The sequence below is a fragment of the Oryx dammah genome, unplaced genomic scaffold (genome assembly GCF_014754425.2).
Source record: "Oryx dammah isolate SB20612 unplaced genomic scaffold, SCBI_Odam_1.1 HiC_scaffold_28, whole genome shotgun sequence".
NCBI classification, from domain to species: Eukaryota; Metazoa; Chordata; class Mammalia; order Artiodactyla; family Bovidae; genus Oryx; species Oryx dammah.
Window position 1 is genome coordinate 95,532,185 of NW_024070212.1, and position 27,690 is coordinate 95,559,874.

The following is a 27,690-nucleotide window of genomic DNA, read 5'->3' on the forward strand; positions in this document are numbered from 1 at the left end:
CCAGAAAGCCAAAATTATTAATGAACTTGGCAGCAGCCTTGGCTGTCTTTCCACAGAGGGCACAGCCAAAGATTTCGGTGCAGAGGAAAGGGTTGTTCCAAGGAAGTCCTGCTATTTCCTAGGGAGAGGGCAAGGCTGGGAAGCTGGCCATGGAGCTTCCTAGTGGTGAAATCCCACAGTGGAACAGGAGAGCCTCAAATCTGGAGACCATAGACCAACATGAAGGATTTGCCTCTGCTCTGTCATTACCTGCCATGAGACAGGGAAGCCGTGCTTGAAGTTTTGCATCTCAGTGCCTAGGACAGTGCCTCATACACAGTTAGCTGCTAACAGATGTGACTGAGTGAATAACTCAGTGAGCACTGATTTGGGAGTCATCAGATTTGAATCTCAGTTCAATCACTTTCTAGCTTGATAATTTAAGCAAAAGTAAATTCACCTCCCTGGGTCTCAGATTTCCCTCCAACCACATATTAGTGAAAGTTCTGACAAATATAATTCTCTCTAATTTGCTATATTTTCATCTCAACAAAAATGGTAGCCAGTACCTGCTGCCTAACCTACCTCACGATCTGGCCGAGATTATAAAACAATGTGCTTAAAGCTAAGGAAAAGATAGATACAGAATTCTGTGTGTACACAGAGAACAGAGCAACTAAGCAACTAATTCAGCCTCAAGGGATCTGGGAAGACTTCCTTGATAGGATAGATTTTGAGCTGGGGGTACAAGGCTGATGACTAAACATTCACCAAGAGACAAAGGAAGAGTGGGAAGAAGAGGAAGACATTCCACAAGGGTCAGAGAGCCCAGAGCCGTGCATGAGCCCCTCACTGCTCTCAACTAAGAGGCTGTCGTGATCTCTTAGAGTATTTTTTAAGGGAGAAAACTGTAATCCTGGGCAGGAACAAAATCTAGGAAGGGAAAGATTTTGAATGTGGAGGAAAACTGCCATCTCACTTACCATTTGGAGGAATTTTCTCCAGGAAACCAAGACTACAGTCTAGTTAATTGGCTTTTGGGGTGTTTTCAAAACCCATAAGGAAAGGCATAGCTCAGCCAGATTGATCATGATTTCCAAAGACCCAGTACAAAGATTAATGTGTGATTACTCCATCTTAAAAGTGTTGCCAGACCAAAGTGGGGTCCATTTGCCCGCCACAGAGCAAAGCCAATCTAATGACACTGGGTTGTGGTGAAGGAAAGTACAGTGCTTATTGCAGGCACCAAGCAAGGAGAATATGCAGCAAAAGACCAAAACTCCCCTGACAGGTTTCATAGAAGGGTATTTAAAGGTAAATTTTGGGGTGAGGGTTGTAGGTTGCATGGTCAGCTCATGGAATTTCAGTGGTTGGTAGTGAGGTAACAAAGTGATGTTTCAGTAATGTTGATCATCAGCCTTCTGGTTCCAACCAGTCTTTGTGCTTGTGTTCAACATGTTCAGCATCCTCCACCTGGGTTGGCAGTGCAGGGGTTGTCTTAGTTCCTGCAGAACAACTCAAAGATGTGCATGGGATTGTCATATATACCCCTTAAGGAGGAACTAGAACTCTTTCATCACCAAACTATTGCTCAAGCTAATATTACTTGTCTTGCTTGACTATTTTACCTTTGTCTCTGCATTACCTCATTTGTGTTATTAGTAACTGCTTGAGTCTGCTCTTTGAAACTCAGGGAAGACCTAGGAGACTAAAATCTTTTTCTAAAAGCAAGAAACGGGGGATATGGAGGGGTTTTTATACCCATAGCAACACTTTCAGTTTCAAAAGTGTTGGTAGAGCTAATCTAATCTAATCTGCCCTTTTGACAGAAGAAGAAAGAGAGAGTGGGGTAGAGAGAGAGAGAAAGGAAAAAAGGAAGCTTTCTTTTGACCATAATATTTTTAATTATTTCCACTTTACAAATGTTATACTCCTGTGCATACTTCTATTTTGGTACTTTCACTTCATATTGAAGTATCATCAGAAGTTGATCAGGTAGAGAATTTTGGAATAGCATCTCTCATACAAAGACATGAATGATAATGGAGCCTTGGAAATGATTAGCATTAAAGTATGGCCAGGGCACAGGGTGGGTATGGGAAAGAGGCTGGACAGGTAGGCAGGCTTCAGATTATAAAAGGTTGTTGTTCCAGACAGAGATTGGAAATTTATCCTGAATGCAGTGAGGAGCCTTCTTCAGGTTCTGAAAACAAAGGACTGCACAATATAGGCATGTTGCACCATCTCTCTGTGATGTTCCTTTGCATAATGTCTGGTAGACTGTGAACTCTTAAAGGGGGCTACTCCTGTCTGATTGATCTCTGTATCTGCCAGGAACATAGTAGTTGTTTATAATTTCTGGTTGAATGAAATTGAAGTGGATCCAGAATGGGTGAATGACTCATACAACATCACTGAGAAAGACTGAAGGCAGGAGAAGGGGACAACAGATGAGATGGTTGGATGGCCTCACCAACTCAATGGACATGAGTTTGAGCAAACTCCAGGAGTTGTGATGGACAGGGAGGCCTGGCATGCTGCAGTCCATGCAGTTACAAAGAATTAGACACAACTGAGCAATTGAATTGAACAACATCACTGTGAAACCTGGTGGAAAAGATGGGCATTTCCTCAGGCCACAGCTTCTGCAGGTTTATTACTAAATCATACATCCCTGGGCACCAAGTCTCAGCTGATTCATGGTTTTAGGATTTGAATGCATCTGTGTGACACCATCTAGGGGCAGGGCTGATTACCGCCCCCCCCCCCCCACCGAGATCTTCTTCTATAATACAGAATCCTTTCCCGCAGAAAGCCCAGGGACATCTGTGACCAACCTCAAGAAGTTCACTTGCCTTGGATGACCTCCCAAGACCCATTGATGTCCCATTCCAGAGGTACTCTCCTGAGAAACCAATTGCCATTATCAAATATTTAAGGATCACCTACCATGGTCTAAGGCCTGGGGAAAAGGAAGATGAGTCAGACATGGTGGCTGTGCTCAAGGACTAGTCAGAACTTAAACATCTCAAGACATAGACACAATTGGGTGTCTCTCTGTATCCGTGGTACTCAGCATTTACTCAAGGAGTTGGTTGAATGATTGAAGGAACTTGAGAAGACAGAAAAAAAGATACCCATATATATCTTATGTCATCCATGTATATCTTACATCATATGGTGGAAAGCTGTAGGTATTATAAAAGAGGAATGGAGTTCAGAGGAGAAGGGAGTACTTCCAAGAACAAGTTTCTAAGATTTTGTGAAGGATGTGGTGGTGTCTAGGCTAAGCCTTGAAAGATGACCAGGAAGGAGACTAAGATGGAGTGCAAACATGAGCAAAGGCACAGGCTTCATAGGTGATTATTTAACAAGTGTCCATTCAGCATTAGCTGTGTGCCAGGTACTGTGAGAGCATGAGGGTACTAAACTGCTCTCCCAGAATTTATAATCCCAAAAAGGAGAGTGGCAGGCCAATGAGTGTGTGGGTGTCTGTGTGTCTCTGTGTGTGTTGGTATAGACTGGGGAAGGACAGGGGCACAGAATTAAGGGGAGGATCCGGAGGTTTGGCTGGATCAAGAGCATTCAAAGGACCTAAAATTCAGATCACATTAGGCCTTTATTCTCCACCAGCATAAATGAAAGTGTTTGATGTGGAAGGAAAGGAAACTAGCCACTGACTGAGCTCCGGCTACACACCAGTGAAAAGTGCTTTGCGTACAATAATCTCATTTAATCTTCTAAACCACTTTGAAGTAGGTCTGTGTATCCCCATTTTACAAATGAGGAGGCCCATTTTAAGTGACTGGTTAGCAGTGGAATCTTTGTGGCTCCAGAGTCCTTGGTTTTCTTTTTTATACAGCACCATGCTGATCAGACAGCATGCTCATTCTGTACCCTCTCCTTGAGCCTTGGTTGACTGGGGGTTGGGAGAAGTGCATGTGTGTGTTTGTGTGCATGTTTGTGTACACGTGTGTGCTTGTGCATGCACGCATGTGCTTGCTCATATTTTCCTGCAGACAGGTAGCAACTGTGGAGAAGGGAGGCTCTGATTACTTCTGTCCAATTAATGCTCTGTTCATTCTTGCTGTCTCCTTGTTATTAGAATTAATTGCCGCTGATTACTCTGTGTAGAAGAGAAAGGACGGTCATCAGCAATTCTACCTGGAGGATAAAAACATTGTAATGGAAAATAAAACTGGTTCCTGAGGACTTGGATTAAGAAATTCTCTCTGGTGGAGAAAGATTAGGCATGCTTTGACCAAGATCAATGTTCTATGACCCTATCTGGGTTGGAGGACAACATGCCCCTGTTCTGGTCAGTAGGAAACAGATAAAAGCAAGTGAGGAAATACATTTATTTGGAAAATTGATTGTGTATAAAAAAGTCTTTGTGACTTTGTAAGTCTCTTCCTCCTCTGTAAGTTTAGGACATCTGATGAGGGAAACTCCAAGGTCCTGTAGTAGCAGAATTCCTTTGTTTGCAAGTGACAAAAAAACCCAACTCAAACTAACTTAAGTAAAAAGGGGAATTACTTAGCTTACAACATTTTCAGATCTGAAGGAACAGAGAAAATACATTCTCTCCCAAAGATTGGGTGTTAGTCTCATGGGACGCCCAGCTTCTTCCCCATCTTGTGAGTCAGAAACCTTCAGCTTTGCCTGACATGAAACCAAGAGACTCCAGCAAGGTCATCTTGGTGTCAAGCTGCCACCTGAACATTGGCTCCATTCTCTTATAGGCTCTCTTCCCTCTGGAAGCAAAATGTTATCTCCTGGTGCCTAGCCCGCCCTCTCCGCATTAAAGGTGACTGTGTCTCTTACAAGCCCCAGAACTGTGTCTCACTGGGCTTATGCCATGACCGACCAATCACTGAGGCCAGAGGAAGTCAGTGCTCTGCTGGCCAGGAAAGGGGCAACTCTATCCCCACAGAACTTAATGGTCTGCAGAGGAGACAGTATCATAGACACAGGTAGAGTTGCCAGTGTGAGTGGACCATGAAGGAGTGCCAGCGGGTCCAGAAGGGTGTGTGACTGTGGCACCGGCATGGCTAGGAGGTCAGGGGAGGCTTTCTGGAGGAAGTGGCAGTTGAGCTGAGGGCTAAAGAATTGGTAGGAGTTACCTAGAGCCAGTGAGGCAGGAGGTCTGCCATGCACGGAGTGTGAAGTGGCACATGACTGGTCTAAGAAATCCTCTTGCCCAATGGAGAGATGAGAGCATGGGATAGAGCATGACTTGTTGTCTTATTGTTGCTAAAACAGAGCAGGACTGAATGAGATGTGTAACAGGCATGTTTGATAGCCTGACACTGAGCAGATCCTGGTTAGCATTTGTCAGAGGGAGGGAGGCAGCCAGGCAGACCAACAGGCCAGCTGGCCCAACAGAGGTGTGGGAGAGTGAGAGCAGAAAAGTTCCAGAGAAAATACATTCTCTCCCAAAGACTGGATAAATGTGTTAGTCTCACGGGACGTTTAAGCCCAGCTTGTTCCCCATCTTGTGAGTCAGAAACGTTCAGCTTTGCCTGACATGAAAGCAAGACATGCCCCCACTGAGCAGTAGATGCCAGGAAACGCCAGAAACCAGACATTCCAGTGGAGCCCCACTATGGGAATCAGGGAAGTTGCCTAGCACAACCGTGCAGCAAAATTAAATCAGGTCAGAAGGGTGCCGAGAAGACTACTCTGGGGAGAACAGAGCTCCTGGCTTCTAGGAGTCACACTCAGACAACTTGTCCAGAAGAAACAGGGACATTGCTGTTCCTCGAGACGTGAATCTGGTGAGCTAGCTTTGACACCTTTCCTAGTCCAGCCTCCTCTGCAAGCACCCTACATTCAACCCTCAAATCATATCAGTTTTGCTTTACAAATATTTCTAATTCTATTCTGCAGCATGCGGACTCTTAGTTGCGGCAAGTGGGAACTAGTTCCCCAACCAAGGATCAGATCTGGGCCCCTGCATTGACAGCGTTAGTCACTGGACCACCAGGGAAGCCCCCGAACATAGAATTTTAAAAATACTTTTTTCATCTCTCTGTCCCTCTGTCTCTCTGTTGCTCTTTTTCTCCTTCTTTAATCTTGTCTTTTTGGTTTGTTTGTCTTCCCCCTGCCTCCGTTAATAGGCCCAACATGTGTTAAATGACTCTGGAAACAAATTTGAACCTGACTCACCCTTGTCCTTAAAGAGCTCATGCTTTGTTGGCAATGACAGGCCTATAAATAAGGATAATTTTTAAAGCTGCTACACAGCAGCCTTGTACTGAGTGCTTTGGGTATATAATTTCTAATCAGCACAATTGTACTGTGAGGTAGGTCTTTTCAGAGATGAGAAAACTGATGCTCAGAGAAGGTAAGTAACTTGCCCAAGCATCCAAGATTAAAACCAATGCTTTCAGATCCTAAAACCCACATTTAATGGTATCACAGGACATAGTGTCAAGAGACAAAGCTTAGGCCAGTTTATGGAAAGCTGAAAATGCCAGATTTCAGGGTTTAGGTCTTGTACAGGAATTAGCTTAGGGTTGTAAGTCAGGTAGTGATGAGGTTACAACTGTGATAATGTCACTCTCAACGAAAATGGGGAGAAACTAAAGGCAAGAAGACCAATTAGGAGGCTGAAGCAATTGTTCAGATAAGAAATAAGGATCTGAATTAAAGAGATAGTGGTGGCTGGTTTACAACACACTTAAGAAGTCAACAAGACCAGGAGCTGACTGTGGCTCAGATCATGAACTCCTTATTGCCAAATTAAGACTCAGATTGAAGAAAGTAGGGAAAACCGCTAGACCATTCAGGTATGACCTAAATCAAATCCCTTATGATTATACAGTGGAAGTGAGAAATAGATTTAAGGGCCTAGATATGATAGATAGAGTGCCTAATGAACTGTGGAAGGAGGTTCGTGACATTGTACAGGAGACAGGGATCAAGACCATCCCCATGGAAAAGAAATGCAAAAAAGCAAAATGGCTGTCTGGGGAGGCCTTACAAATAGCTGTGAAAAGAAGAGAAGTGAAAAGCAAAGGAGAAAAGGAAAGATATAAGCATCTGAATGCAGAGTTCCAAAGAATAGCAAGGAGAGATAAGAAAGCCTTCTTCAGCGATCAATGCAAAGAAATAGAGGAAAAGAACAGAATGAGAAAGACTAGAGATCTCTTCAAGAAAATTAGAGATACCAAGGGAACATTTCATGCAAAGATGGGCTCAATAAAGGACAGAAATGGTATGGACCTAACAGAGGCAGAAGATATTAAGAAGAGCTGGCAAGAATACATGGAAGAACTGTACAAAAAAGATCTTCACAACCCGGATAGTCACGATGGTGTGATCACTCATCTAGAGCCAGACATTCTGGAATGTGAAGTCAAGTGGGCCTTAGAAAGCATCACTATGAACAAAGCTAGTGGAGGTGATGGAATTCCAGTGGAGCTATTTCAAATTCTGGAAGATGATGCTGTGAAAGTGCTGTACTCAATATGCCAGCACGTTTGGAAAACTCAGCAGTGGCCACAGGACTGAAAAAGGTCAGTTTCATTCCAATTCCAAAGAAAGGCAATGCCAAAGAATGCTCAAACTACTGCACAATTGCACTCATCTCACATGCTAGTAAAGGAATACTCAAAATTCTCCAAGCCAGGCTTCACCAATACGTGAACCGTGAACTTCCTGATGTTCAAGCTGGTTTTCGAAAAGGCAGAAGAACCAGAGATCAAATTGCCAACATCCGCTGGATCATGGAAAAAGCAAGAGAGTTCCAGAAAAACATCTACTTCTGCTTTATTTAGTATACGAAAGCCTTTGACTCTGTGGATCACAATCAACTGTGGAAAATTCTGAAAGAAATGGGAATACCAGGCCATCTGACCTGCCTCTTGAGAAATCTGTATGCAGGTCAGGAAGCAACAGTTAGAACTGGACATGGAACAACAGACTGGTTCCAAAGAGGAAAAGGAGTGCATCAAGGCTGTATATTGTCACCCTGCTTATTTAACTTCTATGCCAAGTACATCATGAGAAACACTGGGCTGGAGGAAGCACAAGCTGGAATCAAGATTGCCGGGAGAAATATCAATAACCTTACATATGCAGATGACACCACCCTTATGGCAGAAAGTGAAGAGCATCTAAAAAGCCTCTTGATGAAAGTGAAAGAGGAGAGTGAAAAAGTTGGCTTAAAGCTCAACATTCAGAAAATGAAGATCATGGCATCTGGTCCCATCACTTCATGGGAAATAGATGGGGAAACAGTAGAGACAATGTCAGACTTTATTTTGGGGGGCTCCAAAATCACTGCAGATGGTGACTGCAGCCATGAAATTAAAAGATGCTTACTCCTTGGAAGAAAAGTTATGACCAACCTAGAAAGCATATTCAAAAGCAGAGACATTACTTTGCCGACTAAGGTCCGTCTAGTCAAGGCTTTTTCGAGTAGTCATGTATGGATGTGAGAGTTGGACTGTGAAGAAGGCTGAGCGCTGAAGAACTGATGCTTTTGAACTGTGGTGTTGGAGAAGACTCTTGAGAGTCCCTTGGACTGCAAGGAGATCCAACCAGGAGATCAGTTCTGGGTGTTCTTTGGAAGGAATGATGCTAAAGCTGAAACTCCAGTACTTTGGCCACCTCATGCGAAGAGTTGACTCATTGGAAAAGACTGATGCTGGGAGGGATTGGGGGCAGGAGGAGAAGGGGATGACAGAGGATGAGATGGCTGGATGGCATCACTGACTTGATGGACGTGAGTCTGAGTTAACTCTGGGAGTTGTGATGGACAGGGAGGCCTGGCGTGCTGCGATTCATGGGGTCACAAAGAGTCGGACACGACTGAGTGACTGAACTGAACTAAGAAGTCAACTAAGCAGCACACGGTCCAGTGCAAGTATTCCCTTCCCTTGAGAGGTCGCAAACAATGCAGATAAAAAGGATCCTGGAGTTAGGCTTGAAAGTGAAAGTGAAGTCACTCTGTCGTGTCCGACTCTTTGCGACCCCAAGGACTGGAGCCTACCAGGTTCCTCCATCCATGGGATTTTCCAGGCAAGACTACTGGAGTGGGTTGCCATTTCCACCTCCAGGGGATCTTCCTGACCCAGGGATTGAACCCAGGTCTCCTGCATTGTAGGCAGACGCTTTACCATCTGAGCCACCAGGGAAGTCCTGGGTCCAAATCCTACAAATCCACTTTCTGCTTATGTGGGAGGTGCTGGGCAACTTTGAGTGATGCTGAGTGTCACATGGGTGGGTTGAGCACCCCACACAGCGCCAGGGTTCCACTTCTGACACTGACGGTCTTCCTCCTCAGCTCTTGCCAATCAGATAAACCCAGGGAACATGCAACCTCCTCCCCCCAAAAGGTCTAGATGCCAAACCCTGGAACCTAGAGATCGGGTCCCTGGTGGCTCGGACGGTAAAGCGTCTGTCTACAATGCGAGAGACCTGGGTTCCATCCCTGGGTTGGGAAGATTCTCTGGAGAAGGAAATGGCAACCCACTCCAGTACTCTTGCCTAGAAAATTCCATGGACGGAGGAGCCTGGTGTCCACGGGGTCGCAAAGAGTTGGACACGACTGAGCGACTTCACTTCACTTTCACTATGTAGAAACAGGATCTCTGCAGATGTCATTGTTAAGGGTCTTGGGGTGGGAGATGGTCCTGGGTTATCTGGGTGGGCCCTATATGCAATCACATATATCCTTTTAAGAGGAAGGCAGAGGGAGATGTGATCATAGAGACTAGAATGATGTGGTCACAAGCTAAGGAATTCCAGCAGCCACCAGAGGCCAGGAGAGGCCAGAACCGTTTCTCCTCTAGAGCCTCAAGAGAGAGTGTGGCCCACTGAAATGGATTTCAGTCTCCTGGCCTCCAAACTGTGAGACACTGAATTTCTTTTGTTTTAAGCCACTAAGTGTGTGGTGCTTTGTTACAGTGGCAATTGGAAACACATATATGGAGCCTCACAGCTAGTCCCAACACCCAGCGTTCTTTAGTGACCTGGACACCTCTCCACCATGTATACCTGTACCCTCTTCTCTGAAGTGAGCCTCTCAGAATATATCCTACCCTTTTGAGCTGCACCTCACTTATCAAAGAGGAGGTCTTCCTTCCATCCATCAGTCTTTCCCTTCCTTCTCTCTGTCCTCTGCCTCTTTCTCTGTTCCTGCCTCTACGTTTCAGTCTTGCTGCATCTCATTTACCGTCTTCACCTCTTAAACTTGCTTTTCTCCCTTTGTCTCTTTCTGTCTCATCCTCTGCCTTTCTCCTGTTCCTTCCCTCTCTCACCCTCCCTGTCTACAGTTGCATCTCTCTCTCACTCTCTCTCTGTCTCTCCGATTCACTCTGTCATCTACTTCCTAGGTTTCTCTCTCTCTCTGCCCCTCTGTCCTTTCTCTTGTTTTCAAGTTTGACTTTCTCTCAGCCCCTCTGATGAGCTTTCTCTCCTCACGTATCTTTCTGCTCCACCCTGACCCATTTGTCTCTGCACCTGCCTGCCTGTTTGCATCTTTCTCTGTCTCTTCCTCCCCGCCCCCACCCCACCCCCGCTGCGTCTCCCTTGTCTTTTTCTGCCAGCCTCCTTACCTCAGGAAGTGCCTTAGGAGTTGCCTGTGATTGGAGTGGACTCTGCAATTACATCTGCAGGCTTCACACTGCCCTTGAGAGACAGACTCATCTGTTTAGCCGTGCACCTGTCCGATGCCGTGGGAGGATGGGTGAGAGAGGCAGACACAAAAGATCCTTCATATCACGTTGTTCTTCTGGCTTTACCCGGAGGCTCCTGGACAGTTGCCTCTTAACATTCCCACAGTGCTGTCAGCCTTACCAAAGAGGGATTGCTTTTCCTGGGTCTACTCCTTTGCAGAATTAATCAGTCCCCTTAATGACAATCATCTGTTGCTGGCGTGGGTGGAAGTGTGAACAGAGAAAGAATTCTAGGTGGGGGTTTCCCAGCAGGGAGCAGGTAGGAGTTACATTTTCATATTTGGAGGCTGGATGATGGCAAAGAAAGACCTTCATGAGGACAGGGACTGTATCTGTTTTTCTTGTCACTGTAATATAGGTTCTAGAATTGTGTCTGGCACATAGAAGGCATTTAATGAATATCTGAGTAGATGAATGAAGGAGTGAATGAGCTCCAGTCCTCTTTGTGCTAGTATCTGATGAGACTCAATGGACATGTTCCTTCTGATTTTTCATCTGCAAAATGGGGATAGCAATCAGATCTCCCTGCAACACACACCTGTGGGGAGAGAAGTGAGACATGGTATCTGTTGCATGGGGCTGCTCCTTAGTTCCCTGCAGAGCAGGGCGGGGAGGCTACAAGTGCTTGCTGGTGGTTCTGGAAGTGCTGCAGGGAGAGAGAAGTATGGAGCCAGCTTCAGAGATGAGGGTCTGGGAAGGAGCAGGCCAGGAAAGGGAGGTCACAGGTCAGGTGGGAGGATATGAGAGGCATCCCCTCTGGCTTTGCCCTGGGAGGTGGGAGGACCTTCAATCAGCCAGGAAACTGCCACATGACAAGAAGGAGAAGTTCCTGAATCCTACCAGGGAGAACTCATGCCCAAGGTTGACTGTTATCCCCAGTGGTGCGATTGGGCTGGACTTCACAGGAGCCCAGTTAGGAAGTGACTGGTCAGAGGTCCTGTTCAGACAAGGAAGGCCACTCATTCCCCATGCTGGCCAGCTCCCCCACCCCCTCCAAGCCCGCTGAAGCCCCATTCCACCAAAGAGGCCTTCTCTGCCCACTCTGCTTTCTGCTATGATCTGCCGCCTTTCTCCCAACACCCCCTTGCCCTTCGCTTAGCCTTACTTCATGGCACTCACCACTCTCTGCCATCTTGATAACGTACGAATGTACTAGATTCGCAGTTTGTCCCCAGTACCTAGAATGTAAGTCTGATGAAGACGGGGATCTTGGTCAGTTTTGTTTGCTGTGCCAAGCACCTAAAACTCACCTGGCACAGAGTAGGTAGGTTCTCGATAAATATCTGTTGAGTGAAAAAACGAGGATGGGGTTTTTCAAAAGCTTATGGTATTGAGAATTTTGCTTGAATATATTTTGTTAACCCTGGAAAGAACTTGAGAGAGCATACATGTTACCCACAGCAAAGTTAAGCCTAGAGAAAGGAAATGGCTATGATCCCACGACAAGTTAGTGGCTGAAACCAGATTGGTCTCTTGATTCCCATGTAGGGGCTCATTCAGTGCTCCAGATCCAAGGCCCTGAGACATGAGGACAGAGGGTCCTTCAGTCACTGCCTTTATCCCAGGGACCTTGGATGCCTTCTGAGAGCCACGGGTGAGAGGGTGGAGAGTGAGCAGCAGGGGACAGACCACTCAGGCCGCAAGCATTTTGGCATGAGTAGTCCTAAAGAGCGGATGGTTCAGAAACCATTTCCATTATCTGACCTTTTCATATTGCTGATTCAGGATCAGGGCTCCCAATGTCTCATAAGCATCTTGAAGTCAGGTTGAACTCCTAACCTCTCCCCTGATTCTTTTTCTTCGCTCAGTCTTTCACATTCCAGAGCCCCGCATCGCCATCTACCCAGCTACCACCCTTCATTCCATCTTCTCTTTCAGGCTCCACGTCCAGTCCGTCAGCAGGTCCTGCTAGTTCTTCCCCCAAGGATATATCCTCCACCTCTGCGGTCTTTGTCCTGTTCCAGGCTCCCCTCTTCCCCTTGGACCATCACTGCAGTCACCTGGCTGATGTGCTTGCTCCCACTCTTGCTCTCTTATTTTTTAGCAAAACAATGACCTTTTAAAATTATAAATCAGATCATCTCATTTTCCTGCCTAAAATTCTTCCTTCACTTAGACTCTTCCCATTCAGTTAGAAAATCCAGATTCCTTCAGGTGACCCAGCATAAGGTGCCACAGTATCTAGCCCCTGCCTGCCTCTCCACAATAGCCCTCTTTCAGCCCCTCTCTCCCACCCAAGGACTGTTCCCACCCACCCTTCCTCCTTCATAGATGCTTACCCACTGCCCACTCTCAGTTTGCAGAAGCCTGCCCATACCCCCTCTCTAAGGCAGCACCCACATTGCCCTCAGTTATAGACTCTGCATTTTCTTCCTAGCACTATTAAAACCACAATTATGCATTTATTTAGGATTTTTTATTCTTTTTTTTTCTTTTACTGTTTATACTTATAGATTTAAGAATTGTTGTCTTGGTTGGTTGTTTTTTGTTTGTTTTTAAGCAAAGTATATCCCATGCCTTCTAGAGAAGTTGAATATACTAGGTGATCAACAAGTGTAGATTGAGTGAACAGATGATGGATACCACAATAGATACACTCTGGTTTTTATTGCCAACAGAAAAGAAGTTTAAATTCCATAATCTGACATTCAGAGCCTTCACTAATCTGTCGCCAGCCTACCCAGTGCAGCCCTACCTCCCCTCTGCCCTTTAGCTCCTTGGGCCTGCGGGCCCTTCTCTGTCTTATTTCTGGCACAGAATCGTGGCCCACGGCCACACTCCCCACTTGTACTGATGCTCATTTATCTCTACCTCCCCATTTCAGATTTGTCTTTGTCCTTCAAATCTTTGTTATAGTCCACTTCCTTGAAGCCTTTCACAATTCCTCCACTTGGAATTAAATCTGCCACATGCCCACAGAATTTGTGTTTGAATTTATGACCACACTCACGAAAGGAGAAAACACGCATGGTGTTAGAAAGACACTCAGGTTCGTATGCCACTTCTATCACTTTCTAGCCACGAGACGCTGGGTCAATTATGCAAACTCTCCTTTTTTCAGTTTCCTGTAAAAGATGTGTCAAATTATGCTCTGGCCTCACAGGGATGTGGCAGGGATTGTCGATAGTAAATAACTACACTGTACGGTGCACAGGGTGTGCCGGAAAAAAATGGTCATTGCTTTTGTGAAGGTGACCATGCAACAGCCTGTTTGGTAACGCAGCTGTTTGGGATATGTTAGTATCGTATTCCTGTTGTCGTTCAGTCACTAAGCCAGTCCGACTCTTTGCCACCCCATGAACTGCAGCATGCCAGGCTTCCCTGTCCTTCACTATCTCCTGGAGTTTGTTCAGACTCATGTCCACTGAATCAGTGATATCATCCAGCCATCTCATCCTCTGCCACCCACTTCTCCTCTTGCCCTCAATCTTTCCCAGCATCAGAGTCTTTGCCTCTTCTAGACTGCGTCTAATTCCTTTTTATCTAACCTAGTCTCAGCCCTTCTTCATAGCAGTACACACATGGGAGGAATCCCCAAAATTAGAATGAATGAATAAACAAACGAATGTGAATAAGCCAACCCTCTTTACTTGTTAAAGGGTCCCACCACGTACTGGAGCTATTGACACCCACCCTTTACTTTTAAGTCACCTAGTCAGTCTGAGTTTCAGACAACTCCAGCCAACTCCTGTTTCTCTGACTCCAGGGTCGTGATACCCCCTGCTGTCTGCTCCTGCTCTTGGCTAGAAACCCATCAGGAGCAACAGAAGAATCTGAGAAGAATGACATTTTGAACATATAGGCTGTTCTGAGGTTTTTGTTGGCAGTGAAGGGTTGGGAGTTTTCACCCCAATTTTTTTCTCTCTTAATTCTACAATATATTAGAGAAGGTTCCAGCCAAAAGAGTTATTGCTTTCTCCTTGCCTGGATCTTAAATCTTTGTTCAAAGACAGCCTGTTTTAATTGAAAATGTTCAATCAATCTCTTCCCTCCTCCCACCCACGTCCCATTTCTTGGCTCCAGCAGGGCCAGTGCAGTAAATAACCTGGAGCAAGGCTCTCAAGGCTTAGGGAATATGTAATATTGTTGGAAAGAAAAAGGGTTGTCTCAGACAATTCCCACCTTTAAAACCCTGTCTTTTAAACAGAGCTTGTCTGAAATGATCAGCCCCTCACAGTGGGGCATTTGACTGCAACAGCCCAACTCCTCTGCCTTATAGAGCTCAGGAGAAGTGACCTACAGGGAGCTCTCCTAGGCTTGCTCCGGGGCTGAGCGAGTGTGGCTGTCACTGCAGGTCTGGAGAAAGGGTTCAGGCTTCCCTCTGGCCACATTCATGTACTTACTTAGTCAGCATTCATGGGTTGGTTGCTTATCTCACCACCACAACCTGCAAGGCAGGCATCGTTACTCATGTTTTACAGGCGAGGAAAGGAGGTTCAAGGTCATGTGGTGTTCTTGCTCTCCTCTGCTACATAACGAATTTTCCCCAAAGTTAATGTTTAAAACCATAGTTATTCTCTCTTGTTTTCTGTGGGTCAGAAACTTAGGAAGGGTTCAGCTGAGTGGTTCTGGCTTGGCATCTTTGATGCAGTAGCAGTGAGATACTGACTGGAGCTGGAGCGGCAGAGTGCTGGAGGGGCTGTGGGCTAGCCAGGAGTCTTTCTCTGAAGTAGCCTTTCCCCAAAGTTTCAGGGCCTCTGCCTGCAGACCCTCTGTGAGCTGGCTTTGGGTTTCCCCAGAGCAGGATGGCCTCAGGGCAGTCAGACTGCTCGCTGGAGGCTCAGAACACCAGCTGGGGCATTCCAGCAGGCAAGGTGAGAGTTACACCTGCTTTTCTGAATGGTGTCACTCCTGCCATTCCTTAGGTAGCAAGTAAGTTATAAGCCCACCCGGACTCAGAGAGAGAGGATATAGACTCCACCTCCCGGTGGAAGGAGTGTCAGATCACATCACAGGATGGCAGGTGAGATGGGAGACACTGGGCACACATCTTTGGAAAGTACCATCTGCCACACACAGCATGTGGCCAAGCCAGGATTAGAATTAGATGCGTTTGATTCCAAAACTTCTGCTACAGCCTTTCAGCCTGGTCCACGGGGACCTCTCCCTCCCTCTGCGTCCCTGTAGCTCTTACTGTCAACACACATAATGGTGATTGAGTTTCCTCAAGCCAACTGGAGCCTGACTGAACTGAGGCGGCCAGCCACCTCTGCAGGCCCTGGCAGTGAGATTGCCTCTGGGGTCTGCTGGTCAGAAAGCCCATGCCCAACACCAGGGCTTTTCAAGTTGTGAACTTTTTAAAGAAGGGTGGTCACAAGCAGAGGAAGAAAGCAGGTGGCAGCCGCAGATCTCACTGTTATAAACAACTCACCTGGTGTTTTCCCTTCTCCCACCAGGCACTGGCCTGGGGTGCCTCAGCCCTTGACAGAAAAGGTGCCTTCCAGTTGGGCAACCGCCCAGAGTGGCGGAAAGTTCACTGCTCTGGAATCAAAAAGTCCCAGATTGGAGTCTCAAGTCTACCACTGGCAGTTTTTAGCTTTGGACAGGTTTCTTAACTTCCAAAAGCAAAAGGAAAATAGGAATGCCTTCCTCCCTGGGTTGTTTAAAATGACGTGTTAGTAAAGGGTCAGTGCAGTACCAAGCACACAGCAAGGGCTTCATAAATGCTGGTATTCATGGTGTTCATGTCCAGGGCCATGTCCGAACCCAGCCTGGAGACACCTCGAAGTGAGGGGTGAGAACTTGCTTGCCTGTTTCACATATGCTGGCCTGCTCCATGACCCCGGATGGAGTAGTGGCCGAGATGGTCCCAGTGAAGTGATGACTAAACGGAGGTGTCTGGAGGCTAAGAAGGTGCGTTGGCCCTGTAAGGCCTGTGGGCAAAGGGGAGAGTGGTCTGAGAAGATGGAGTGGAATGGGCAAAGGCCTGGAGGTGAAAGAAGCTCAGTATCACTGGAATGTAAAGGCCGAGGGGTGGAAGGCAGGAGGCAGCAAGTATGAAGCTGAGACCCAATTACAAAGGACCCAGTAAATCGAGTTCCAAATTTGAATTTTAAAAGCAACTGGGAGCCACTGAAGGGTTTTTCTCAGTTGGATGACGTGGGCAGATCTGTGCTTTAGAACAACTACCCTTTCACCCCATCCCACCGGCAACTTTATAGAAAATGGAGCAGAAGCAGGCAGCCTCATGGCTGGGAGGCCATTAGGACAGGATGACAGCAATTCAAGGAAAAGATGATGCTGGCCTTTTCTAGGAAGACAGCAGGGGCCTGGGGAAGAAGTTCCCCTGGGTAAGAGTTGGTGATGGTTTGGATGTTCAGAGCTGGGGGACATGAGATAAAAGATAAGTGCTTTGAATGAAGTCAGTTCAGAGGCCACAGGAGCAGAGGCCAAGAGTGCCAGTCATAGTCCTAGGAGAAGAGCACTGTGCCTTCCTAAAGAGACATCAGCTAATTGGAAAGCCGATGGTTACAAATTAGCTGAAGAAAAGTGAGGCAGAGGAAATAGCTCATGTGAAGATCCAGAGCTGTGAACTATAATGCACAGAGCCTGTGTTCCATGTTGTTGAATAGATGACTGTTGTGCTAATTTATACTAAAGTGTTACTGGTCAATATGGAATTGACCCTTTCCCCTTCCCTGGGGAGTTTGTATTTACCAGGTCATGAGTGCTTACCCTAAGGATTCATTATTGGTAGACTTCAAGGTGGACCAGGGATACTATTTAGGGTGAGAGGGGTTTATCATTGTCCCCAAGGTTACCGAAAGTGAAAGTGAAGTCGCTCAGTCGTGTCCGACTCTTTGTGACCCCATGGACTGTAGCCCACCAGGCTCCTCCATCCATGGGATTCTCCAGGCAAGAATACTGGAGTGGGTTGCCATTTCCTTCTCCAGGGGATCTTCCCGACCCAAGGATTGAACCCAGGTCTCCTGCAATGCAGGCAGACGCTTTAACCTCTGAGCCACCAGGGAACTACCAAGGTTACCAAGGTAGATGACTAATCCCTGAAGGTCAAGCAGGCCCTGGTCTCTATACAACAAAAGGTCTCTTGCCCTTGGGTCTTGCTTATCTGCCTCCCGCTGAGCCACCTGATGGTCAGACCATGGAAGCCCAGTGATTCTCAAAAGAACGCAGTAGGTTCTAAAATCTCTGAACACAGGCTTCAGAGTAAGACTCCTTCCAGGTTCTATGACCTTGAGCATATTATTGAACTTCTCTTCATCTCAATTTTCTCACCTGGAAATAAAAGGAAAATGATAGCATCTAATATTTAAGGATTTGTGAAAATCAAGAAGACAGTACATACAACACATAGAAGAGTAAGTGGAGATGCTGTTCTGTTACCGTTGTCACTTTTCTTACTAGTCCGGAGTTGCTCCTTAACACCCGCCCTCGCAGACATGAAGCTGGGGCGGAATGTGGCGAGAACATTTCTGGATTATTACCGGCTCAACCCCATGGTCGAGAAAGTGGCGATCCCCATGCCGAGGCTGCGGTAAGTGCTGAGCAGAGCTTGTGTCCTGCTTAACTGGCCTCTTGTTCACGGGCAGCTTCCTTTAGCCTCTGTCTGGCCCTGGGCAGCATGGGAAAGATGATCCCAGCCCTGCCACAGAGACTGTAGGGGCCGAAGAGCTTCACAGCCCAGTTTCCTGAGTTGGGGCTATCATTATGGGGTGAGACAGTGAGGGGGTGGTCACATTTCTGGATCTAACATGGGAAGCCACAGGACTGGGAGTTGCTGGGAGGCTGAGTCCAGCCACTATCCCAAGCTGGTCTGGGTATATCCATGTGCTACTCCATCTGACACCTCAACCTCCAGGATTCCTGGATCATCAGGTCTCATAAGGCCTCTGATCCTTCAGTTTCATCATCTGTAAAGTGGGGACAGTGATTCTCACTTATAAGACTATTAAGAGATGTTAGAGAACCCTGGCACGTGTTAAAGTGCCAGGCATGTATGTACCTTGTACATATGCTAGTTCCCTGCCATCAAGATGCAAAGGCTCAGTGCTTAGAGGACACACCTCTGAGAAGCTTCCCCTCAGGTCCTCCGCTGTGGTCAGCTTTTTGGGCTGGTGAAGAGAGAAGGTCAGGTGATGAGTGTCCTTCCTGAGTGCTGGACCAGAGCCCAGAGTGCTGGGCATTCCCATGCCTGCTGGCTTTGAGCCCAGTGAGCACTTGGGCAGGGACACCCAGTGGCATCTGGGATGTGCTGGCCTCACCCCATGCCTTGAACTCATTTCCTACTTGCCTAGTTGTCCAGCCTCCTTGAAGGACTTAATGGTATTAACTTAAAAGGTTCCTGCCAGACCAAATCTTCCCACTGACCTTGCCCATGACCTTGGCCAAATGCTTTGCTGTCTCAGGGCCTTTGTACTGATGCACCTTCCTCCCTAATCTGTTATTAACAAAGCCAATGTTAATCACTGTTATTTTCTAAGCCAAGTACTTTTTGTACATGGTCTTATTCATTCCTCATAGATATTTTCTTCCTCATATTACAAATGAGGAAAAGGAAGCTCAGAAAGGTAAAGAAAATTGCCTGAGGTCAAAGACATTTTGTAGAGGCAGGATTTGATCCTAGGCATTTATTATTCCAAAGCTGGACTGAGGTCCAGCTAAGCTCTACCCCCAGCAGGAAGCCTTTCTCACTCTCAGTGCAGGTTCAAATTCTGTCTCAAGCTCATGGGATGTGAGACAGATTTCCTGGCTTTGTGAAACCTCTTTCTGCCTTCATAAAGTGAGGGTAATAATGGCAACCTCTAAGAGTGGTTTTAAAGATTAGATACAAGCATGGTCTGGTGCCTGGCAGCCAGGAGGTGCTCAATGAATGTTTCCATCTCCTGGGGCTTCTGTGCTGCAGGCCCAGGTTTCCAGACAGCTCATCACAGCCTAGGGCAAGTCCCTGGATTTACCTAGTTGGGCTGGCTGATCTCTCAGAACCCACATCCCATCCAGCTGGGAGTCCCTCCTCTCTGAGCCCCAGCTCCACAAGGAGTCTGCACCACAATGTACTCTAGCTCAGTTGTTCACCCCCATCCTGGTGGATTAGCCTTTAGAAGGAGCATGTCTTTTCCTTCTGTTCTCCCACAGTGCCTTGGCTGTATGGAGCATGCATGCATGCATATCTATATCCTTTCGTTCATTCACTTTGGAAAATAACACTTTATACCAAGTCCCTAGTGGGGAAGGGGACGCTTGAATGAATAAATGATTAAAGCATGACCCTGACCTTGAGGAGCTCACCTCTAGACGAAGGTGCTCAGTTAATCCTTAGAAGTCATTCTTGCTGGGTTAAGTTCTTAAAAATTTAAAGTTTTATAAACTCATGCTCTCAATTGTTCACCCCCATCCTGGTGGATTAGCCTTTAGAAGGCGCATTTGGCAGCTTCCCTGGTGGCTCAGACGGAAAGAGTCTGCCTGCAGTGGGGGAGACCAAGATTCAATCCCTGGGTCGGGAAGCTCCCCTGGAGAAGGAAATGGCAACCCACTCCAGTATTCTTGCTCGGAAAATCTCATGGATGGAGCAGCCTGGCAGGCTACAGTCCCTGGGGCCACAAAGAGTCGGACATGACTGAGCGACTTCACTTTTATAAACTCGAAAGAATTCATAGAATCCCATTTACAAGTTAATTTGGGGATTGTCTCTTTCAGGTCCTCTGTCAGCCTGAATAAAATTAACTTGATCCTTTCCCACTGTATTTTGCATGTTGCACTGTCAGTGCTGATATTCACAGAGTAACGATCGCCATTGTGCAGACACGGCATCCAAGGCCCCGGGAGTGGACAGGACTGGCCACAGGCAGGGCCAGGTAGCCAGGCCCCACCATCCCTATCCCCAGCCTCATGCTCTGAGCATCAGTTAGTGAAGAGTTCTTCAAGATAGGGGAGGCAGGACCCTGAAACTGGGCCTAAAGGTTACAGGGGAGTTCAGGGCCCTGCTCATGGAACCCCCATTGCCCTGAGCTTTGGAACCCTCATCAGAGAAGAGCTGAAGGACTTCTTCCTCAGAGTTCACAGCCTTGAGGACCACAGTAAAGGCACCCACCCTTAACCTAAGAAAAATAGAATAAACGCCCTCTCCAATCCCCACATCTCTCCCTCATCAAACTTTGAATATCACCTAGATCTCAATTTGTCAGCAACTCTTGAAAACATGAATCTCAGGAGGAGACACTGCTCTGATTTGGGACTTCACTGCATCCCCATTTTTGTATTATTTTCCACCCAAGCACTGAATAACATACATGAAAGAGCAGTTCTAGTTTCAAAGGCAAATTACATGTTTTGACTCAGAATTAATCTTTGTTTTCTCTCATCTCGATGGATAATTATACTCTGTCAGTTTCTACCCACGTGCTGGCAGGAGCCTGTCAGCGTCCCTGGGGAGGTCCCTGAAGTGGGGAGGGACAAGCTGTGGGCCTGAGAGTCTAGGCTCAGGGACATGGCAGCGATGACCAGAGCTGAGACCCCACGCTTATCTCAACCACAGGGACACAAAATGTCCCATCAAGGTGGACACAAATTAGACAAGGAAAATGAACAGGCCAGGTGAGACTCTGGGGAGATGAAGCTGAGCACAGAGCATAGGCAGGCCTCTGAGTGTGAGGTGGGCTCGGGCTCAGTGACAGTGAAGGGCTGCCTCCACGGTGGGGTTTGGATGCGTGCCTGTGTGTAGGGGAGGGGTGGGAATCATCAGCTCTGCATCTCACCGGAGCCCTGAACGTGATGCTGGCGGAACATAGATAATGTTTGCCCATCAGGAGCCCAGATTCACAGCGGAGAAGGCACGTCCACATGCGAAGATCACAAACAATACCAAGTAACGTATAAATGTGCTCAGCCACCTAGCACCTCGTGCCCTCTTTCAAAAACCTCCATGGTTCCTCCATTATCTTCAGTAATGTTTCAATTCCGCCTCTTGCTGGTCAAAGCCCTGGCCTTCACTGAAAACTTCATATGCAGCTTCCTAGCACACACCTTTCCCTGTGAGCACCGTCTCCACCCTACCTGCTTTCTACCACTTTATACCCCAAGTAAGTAAGTCATTGCTCCCTGTTCATCCTTTTCCCTCTTCCTGGAATGTTCTCCCTGTCTGTCTCTAGGTGGAGAATGCCAGCTTATCTTTCAAAGCCCAGTCTGGATATTGCACCCCTGTTTCTTGGTCCTTGTTCTCCACTGGAGATAGAGCTCCTTCTCTCTGCTGAACCCCTAACTTCATTTTGCGCACATGTCTGCATGGAACATCCCATAGCATATTGTTATAGCATCTTTGTGTGTCTGACTCCACCACTAGATGGGATTGCTCCTTAAGGAACTATTTTATCACTCCTGTATCCCAGTGTACATTCAAGGCCTAGTTGGGAGTAAGTCTGACATAAGCTCTGAATATATGAGTTATGAAATAGTAGAACTGAGGCATCCCCTAAGAATCATCCACTTCAACACCTTCGTGTTATAGAAAATGAGACCCCACCAGAAATTACTCTCCCACAACTACTGGTAAACATTTGGCAGTCATCAGGAGTATCCAAGGAAGGCTTCATGGAGGAAGTGGAGCTTAAACTTGGTTTCCAAGGACATGTAGAATTCAAATGGATGAAATGGAGGAAAGAGGGGCATTTCAGATTGGGGGAAAGGGCCTAGAAGGCAGGAAGCAGAAGCTGAAATGGCACATTCTAAGGTAATGACAGGGCTGGATGTTGAGGACTGTAGAGATGGTAAAGATGGGACTAACAGTTCATTTAATTCATCAAACAATCCTCAAGCCATACTTCATACTATTCAGGAATTATGGAGAAAAATCAGATGCATCAAACTAACAGTCCTATGAGAAAAACAGCTGGGCAAATAACTCCCCAGAAAATGGCATGCTGAGAGATGAGGCCCAAAATGCTGTGGGAACCAGGGGAGGGGAGGAGCTTATTTTCTGGGGAGTTGGCTTTCCACAGGAGGGAGTCTAGATAGTTGGAAGAGGGCCCAGTAGGAAGAAGAGTTGCTCTGTGGGGCCCATAGGTGAGAGGTTTGCCTGCTGATGCCTCTCTCTGTGCCCCCATCTGGAGCTGTGGATATTTTTTGCCTCTGTAAGGACTCCACGGTCATTTTGCATGTCCACACTCCTCCCTGGCTATCACACACCCTTCTCCCCATGCACACCATCTACCTGGGACCACCCTACCTGTGATCATACTTGGGCTTGCACACCCTCTTTCACCTCCAAAGAAACAAATCCATCTTGTTTCCCATACTTCCTTTGGGAATAAAGATCCACACTCTCAGTGACCCGTGAATGATACCTTTTAATGGGCAAAGCTCTTCCCCAACCCTCATTCGCCAAAGCCTAGAATGCAGGAAGGACATGGGCGCTACTCTTTTACAAAAGAAGAAACAGGGGCCAGAGAAGAGAAAGGTCTTCTTCAAGACCACATTGCCTATAAATGGCATTCCGAGTGTGTGTTCCAGGCTGTTATTGGGTACTAAGACTTAGATGTATCTCAACCATGCTAAATGATCTTCCTGTGTTAGCGAGGTCTTTCATGAGCGTGGAATCTTAGTCTGTGAGTTTTCCTGGTTGAGGAGCTGCATGAGGATGAGGTGTCCCTTTTTGTATGCTGCCACCTGGTCTTGTCTTTACCCTATTCATGACTCATCAGCAATGAAGAAATGATACTCCAGAATCAGAGCAGCATGGGTTATAAGAAGTCACTTCTTGAATCCTAAATCTAACAGCCCAAGAGATTCCCATATTTGTGGCATTACCATTTTCTGCCAGGAGTTGTAGTTCTTTATTATTTTGTGTAGTTATTTCATACAACTATGACCTCTACTAAACTGTAAGCAGCCTGAGGGCAACATCCATGTCTGATTCACCTCTGTCACCTCCAGAGTCCATTGGACCATACCTAACATGTAGCAGCATGCCTTTGTAAGTTACAGTAGGCAAAGGAAGACACTAGGTGTATTTATTTGTAGTGTCTCATTTAACATCATGTCACCCTGAAATTGGAATATTTTGTCCTCGTTTTGTAAACGAAGCTCAGAGAATTCCAGTAATTTGCTCACCGTTATACCTCTCACATATAGCTGGCCTGAAAATTCAGTTCAGTTCTTTCTGGATTGGCCTATCTTTCCACTGCATATAAATCGTAGTCCAATGCTTGAATGAATGGCACATCAATTTATTACTCAAAATGTAATGAATAAGGCCCCATATGAGGAAAAATGCAAACATGGATAAAACTTGGTTCCTGCTCACCAGGAGCAGAATAGAAAGTGAACAACTGTTGAAGAGTAACGTTAAGGGTATTACATTGTGTGCTGAGCACTGAGATACAGAGGTGAAATAGACACATCTCTGCCTTTGGAGAGCCCCGAAGCTTGTAGGGGAGCCAGACCCACCATGAAATGCCATAATTAGGTTATGCTGAGAAATATAAAGGGACGCTGGGGCCCATGATGGTTCCGAAGGGAATGAAGCCCCTGGCTCTGCCGATCTACAGCTCGTCTCCGTGTTCATCCGCAGCCCATCGTGAAATGGATAGAATGAGTCAGAATCAAGGTAGAAATGTGGAAGTATTATAACCATAGGGCAGTTAGGTTTTCTCCAGAACCAGAATGATACAACCCATCCATTCATCTAAGAGTTGTTCATTCAGTCGTGCCTTAGGCTGGGCTCCTGAGGTGTCTAGTTGAGGCAGCCAAGGCCACTGCTCATAGTCCAGGGCGGACTCATGGCTCACAGTCCAGTGGGGGAGACAGACATACACACAGATGATTCCAATGCAGTGTGTACATCTGCTGTTTTTCTTCTCTCTTTCTGTTATCTCCCCCTTTGCAGGAAAGGAAAACCCCCTTCCTACAAGCACTCACTCCTGCGGGGCCCGGCCAGCAACCACCCCAATGGCAAAGGGGACAAGAAGAGCTCAGTGAACCACAAAGACCCTTCAAACTCTTTTTAAGGATGTGGAATCCAGGAAGGTCTTGTGGTGGCAAGAGCATGCATTTTCTGCTGGGCCATGAAATTAATCACCCTTTTCTAGTTTCCAAGATAATGACTGTGAGAACATGTATAAGCTGGGGAAGGGGAAAAAAAATGAGAAATTTCATCATCGATTTTCCTTTTTACCATTTGAAAATCAATTGTGAGCCTTCAGCTTAAGGCTCAGGAACAAAACAGGAGACTCAGACCAGATGAGTACAGATGCTAATTTCCACAACACAGAGACCCTCACAGGAGGAGAAAACCCCCGTATCTCTTCTCTAGTCAGTGCTTTCTAGCTCCTTTACTGTTCTAAGTTGTGCAGTTACTATAGATGGCTACTTTTAGACTAAGCCACAGTTGTTTACTGTTTTAGAAATGCAGTGTCCCTATTTGCTGACCCAAAACAATACCATCAACGCATACAAAACAAAAGACAAATGCACCTTTGGTAACAATGGGTCAGAATTTTCAAGGTCACAGTGGTCTTAGGCATACAGTCACTTTATCTTTGAGCTGCATGCTCCCTGACTCCCCTAAACCCCAGCATGTAACTTCAGAGAACTGCCCTGAGAGCTATGACCCAATGACCTGGGTAGTTTCATTGAAATCTTAGCTCCTAAAACAAAAAGTATTAGCTGCACATTCCAGAAGGTCTCTCTCATGGTTAAGATCTCTAGATCCTAGGATCTGAGATCAAAACTGACCACTAAAGAAGAGGATATGAAAAATCTGCCATAGAGGGGAGGAGGCTAACTGCCAGGTACAGAAGATGTGAAAGACAAAAGAAAGCACTCCGAGGCAGGTGGGGTTGATAAAGTAAAACAACAACAGTGGCAATTCCCAAGGCAGGGCAAGCTCACTATTGTGCATTTTTCTACAGAGTAAAGTGCCTTTGCATGATGAATGGGTCCAGGGGAGTTGGCTCACTTCCTGTCTGTGAAGCAGCAGGCTGAGTCACCATGACAGCCTGCTAATTAAAATGACCTCCCGGAAATGAGGATTAGAAGATAGGGAGAGGAAGGGAGGCTCCGGGGAGATAGGGCCTTTAGCACAAAGCTTCAGTTTAGCATTCTTTTGCTTTGGATTGGAGATTTTCAAAGTATCTTAAAAATTGAGTGCAAAGCTTATTCTCCCTTTGCTTATTGCTTTTCAGAAATGATAAAAAAAAAAAAACCCGTATGTTAGTTGGCTACAAATGTGTTGTATATACAGCTTCTCCCCTGGGTTCTTGTTGCCCAGGGGAACACAAATAAAGTGTTTCCTGCAACTCCTCTGTTCCTCTGAGCATTCTTGGCACCTTTCCCTCTAGGTCTCTCCCTCCCTCAAGAACCAAGTAAGTCAACCCAATTTGATGTAACCCTCATTTTGCTGTCAGGGACTCTGTCATCAAGGGAAGGAAGGACAGTCAAGGCTTGACTTTCCAGCCGTTCCTGTGGCAGAATCCTGGGGAGTTTATTTGACTGCAGCCTGCTCAATGCAAATCAACACTGTGGCAGGCCTTTCAGAAAGAAGAGCATCTCTTGAGATGGCATAAAGAGAAGCAGATTGCATAAAATCAGAGATAATAGACCAGATCTATTTTTCCCTGCCCAGATTGCTTTCATAAGGTGACCATATTTAGACCCCACTTATTTTGGTGCTTAGGTAGTTCATTTTATAGATTTATACTGCATATTAAATTATGGCGTAGCTTCCCAGGTGGTGCTAGTGGTAAAGAACCCGCCTGCCAATGCAAGAGACATAAGAGACGCAAGTTCTATCCCTGAGTCAGGAAGATCCCCTGGAGGAGGGCATAGCAAACTATCCCAGAATTCTTGGCTGGAGAATCCCCATGGACAGAGGGGCCTGGGGATGGGGGGTGGGGGGTGCTACCGTCCATAGGGTCACACAGAGTCAGACACAACTGAAGCGAGTGAGCATACACTCACACATGTACTTTTCCAATTTACATTTTACTGGAAGTAAACTGATCTGATACCCATTTTACCAAATCTTCACTGACATAAAAAGCTATTTTCATCAACTTTTTATCAATAGGATATTTTCAGCTATGAAAATATAACTGCACTTCTGAAAAGCTCCATTGATTAATTGGACCATAGCTCTTAAAAGCTCAGGTATGCTAGTGGTTTAAAAGAAAATTTTGGAGTCAGGCAACTCTGGATTCTAATTCTGCATTCAAACCTTTATTCTGTCTCTTGATATCTGTGTGATCTTGGATAAGTTATTTAACCTCTCTGAATCTTAATTCCTATAACATGGTGATAGTAATGTCTACCTCATTACAGTAGGTATGTGGGTTTAATGGGATTTTATGGGGGATATTGGGGCTTCCCTGGTAACTCAGTTGGTAAAGAATCTGCCTGAAATGCAGGAGTTCCCAATTAAATTCCCCGGTTGGGAAGATCCCCTGGAGGAGGGCATGGCAACCCTCTCCAGTATTCTTGCCTGGAGAATCCCCATGGACAGAGGAGCCTGGTGGGCTACAGTCCATGGTTGCAAAAAGTAAGACATGGCTGAGCAACTAAGCACAGCACAGCACGTGAGACATGGCTGAGCAACTAAGCACAGCACAGCACGTGAGACATATCAGCACAGCACAGGGGTCATTCAATAAATGATAGCTGTTAGTTGGATGTGACCAGGATGATAAGGTGTCTGCAAATCACTTCCTGTTAGAAATGGATAAGGAAACAGAAGCTGTTTATACATGAGATGAAAAATGAGAGGGAGGAGGTTAAGGAATCACAATATCTAAAAAGTTGAAAAAGTATCTTGGATATTATTTTTATCAGAAAAAAAACAAACTTGTTCTCTGTTGCCAAAGGGTAAGAACCAAATCCAAGGAAGTAGTCTCAGTAAGACAAATTTCAGTTCAAAAGTGAGGAAAACCTTCTAGTGAATAGAGTTGTCAACCACTGGATGAGGTCCCTGAGAGACACAGAGTTCCCCATCACTAGGAGCATGCAAGCAGAACCTGAATGAACATCTGTCATGGAGGAACAAGAGGGATTTTCTTCCTCTAAGGTATGCTGAATTAACAGT

General features: G+C 46.2%; 1 protein-coding gene across 2 annotated transcripts in view; it reads left to right on the forward strand.

Moving 5' to 3' along the window:
* Positions 1–27,690, forward strand: part of LOC120856171 (cytosolic carboxypeptidase 6-like) — a 63,341-nt gene that overhangs the window by 26,228 nt on the left and 9,423 nt on the right. The window contains exons 3-4 of one of the 2 annotated variants that reach the window (XM_040231214.1): positions 18,063–18,159; positions 24,502–26,015. In XM_040231214.1, the coding sequence (XP_040087148.1) occupies positions 18,063–18,159; positions 24,502–24,622 (218 nt within the window). In that variant the 3' untranslated portion in view covers positions 24,623–26,015. Of the gene's footprint in view, positions 1–18,062; positions 18,160–24,501; positions 26,016–27,690 lie in introns of those variants that run through there. The other variant, XM_040231215.1, reaches the window with a different exon arrangement.